General features: G+C 34.7%; 1 protein-coding gene across 1 annotated transcript in view; it reads left to right on the forward strand.

Moving 5' to 3' along the window:
- gnb2 (guanine nucleotide binding protein (G protein), beta polypeptide 2) overlaps nt 1-2,054 on the forward strand; it is an 18,373-nt gene extending 16,319 nt beyond the window's left edge. Inside the window, exon 10 of the mRNA XM_059351607.1 lies at nt 779-2,054. Within this exon, the coding sequence (XP_059207590.1) occupies nt 779-885 (107 nt within the window). The 3' untranslated portion in view covers nt 886-2,054. The remainder of the gene's footprint in view (nt 1-778) is intronic.
- Nucleotides 2,055-2,620: the final 566 nt, after the last annotated feature.

Here is a 2,620-nt window from a genome sequence, read left to right on the forward strand (position 1 = left end):
AGTCATAAATATTGGAAAAAAATTGAGTCAGGATAAAAGGATCTAGTTATTCCAAACAGTTTATTTTTGGCACCTTTTTAAATGAGATGTGTAGAATAAAGTTCTTCTGACAGAAATATCACAAATGAAGCTTTGGTTTGGTTACTTTTTTATAATGGAAACAAATTTCACAGATAATGCCTTTTTTTAGTTTCTTTCAAAGATAAGTGGTGTATATTCGTTTTTATTTTTTTTTAAGAAAACATACATTTCATAGAGGATTCAGAGAGTTAAGCGTTAAAACTAAAATATAGTAGGTTTTTCTTTGTTACAACTGAAATAAGAATCTCGTTTATCATAATCATGTTAACCCATTGAAGCCTGGAAAGCGGATACGTCGGTTTTGTAGTATTTGTATAAGCTCTCAAATACTTTTTAAATTTCATTTCTATCTGCTACAGAGGCTGAAAAATCTATTATTTAGTAGAAGCGTTGACACTTCTGTTGAATTTCCAGAAAAACTTCAGGTTTTAGGGGGTTATTTTAAAATCGCCCAGAGGTTTTACAGGCGTTTCAGGCGTCAATGGGTTAAAGAAGCAGAGCTCTATGCCAGTGAATTCACACGTTTTCAAGCCTTATTTTGTTAAAAAAAAAAGAAAAAAAAGTGCATTTGGTCAAGTTAGAGCAGTCATAAACACAAGGTCGCTGTGTTCTGTGTGTTTTTAAAAAAAATCTGCAGAGCAAAAAAACATTTTACAGCAACAAAGTGTTCTTTTGTCTGTCCCCGTCCCCCCTGCAGGGGTCCTGGCCGGCCATGACAATCGTGTGAGCTGTCTGGGCGTGACGGATGACGGCATGGCGGTGAGCACCGGGTCCTGGGACAGCTTCCTTAAGATCTGGAACTGAGCCACGCACATAAACAGCAAACACACACACACACACACACACACGGCCAACAGACAAACACGGCTCCCATCTCGGGACACAGTTTGCACCCTGTATTCACTGTATGTAAGATTCAAAATGCAACATTGTACTGTACATAATATATATTACTTAGGTATGAGTTTACACACACACACACACACACACACACACACACACACACATACTCACACACACACACAAACACATACTCACAAACATACAAACACACACTACACGCTGTATGCAGGACAACCTGAATACACGCCCACGCTACCTACAGGTGATTTAAGTACAGTACCACACACACACACACACACACACACACACACACACCCTTATAATCTGTAAAATGTTAAAAAAAAAAAGTGACAGTTGAATCTTCAGCTGCTCAAATAAAAAATAAAAAAACACAAACGCCACTATTACCCGAAGCCTTTTTACACGTCTTAACACACTCATCGACACAACACACACACACACACACACACACACACACACTTTTTCCTGAGAGACACTGCTCCTCGAGTTAAAACAGGGGGAGAAGACGTTATTGGACAATTCTGTCTTTGTTTACAATGAAGTCCAAAATGCACTTCAGACAAATTTTTCTGTACTATTTTTGTCTCTGTACCACATGTATCTCGGTCAATGCTAATGTGAAGGAAGAATGGCTGTGGAGAGAGAATCATGTGAGTCCATTAACACTGAAAAAATAAAAAATAAAAATAACCACTGACAGACAGGATGAGCAGATGATAGACAGGAGTCCAAGGAAAATATCAACTCTTATTATCATCTGTAGTCACTGTTTTTATAGATATGTACCCCCACATACAGTACATCTGCTCTTAAGTTTTTGTTATCTTCTTTTTTTCTCTTTTTTTACACTTATTTTATTCATGTTCTCCCTGTGTGCCTCAGATACACTTTAAGGATTATTAATAGAGAATATTGATAAAGCTAAATTAACAAAAAAAAAAAGATCTGAGAATTCAAAAGGTGGGTGAAGAAAAAAAAAAACGTGAAAGCATTATAAGACTTAATAAAGCAGGAACCAGTATTCATACTTTGACTTTGTCAATGTATTATCTGGACATTACGATGGTATAATTGTACATAATATTAATAAATAATAGCCTCTCCTGCCAGTTATTGTGGTTTCTTTTCTTTCATGCACAGTTTCTTTATTTCTCCACTTAAATATGTGTGCATTCAGGTGCTGTTTAGACTGGTTTATGACTTAGAAATAGTCAGTAGTTTCTAAATGGCCTCTGTACATTTTGACAAAATTAAATGTTATTCTTATTTTACAATGAAACCTTTATCACAAACATTGTTAAAAAGAGGAATACTGACGATAACTGAGATTTTTTGAAAACACTGATATCATCTTAATAACCAGTAGAGGAATGTAACTAAGTATATTCACTCAAGTACTGTACTTAAGTACAATTTTGAGGTATTTGTACTTTTCTTGAGTATTTCTACCTTATTCAACTTTATACTTCTACTCCACTATATTTAGCTGACAGCTTTAGTTACTTTTCAGGTCGAGATTTAACATGAAAAAAATGATCAATTTAAAGTGATTAGACACTGCTTACAAAAATGCATTAATAATAAAAATTCAATATAGAATATATAAAATAATCTGATTGGGTCCGAGTACTTTTACTTTTGATATTTTAAGTACATTTTGATGCTGATACTTTTG

Source organism: Centropristis striata, chromosome 15, assembly GCF_030273125.1.
Source record: "Centropristis striata isolate RG_2023a ecotype Rhode Island chromosome 15, C.striata_1.0, whole genome shotgun sequence".
Taxonomy (NCBI): Eukaryota; Metazoa; Chordata; class Actinopteri; order Perciformes; family Serranidae; genus Centropristis; species Centropristis striata.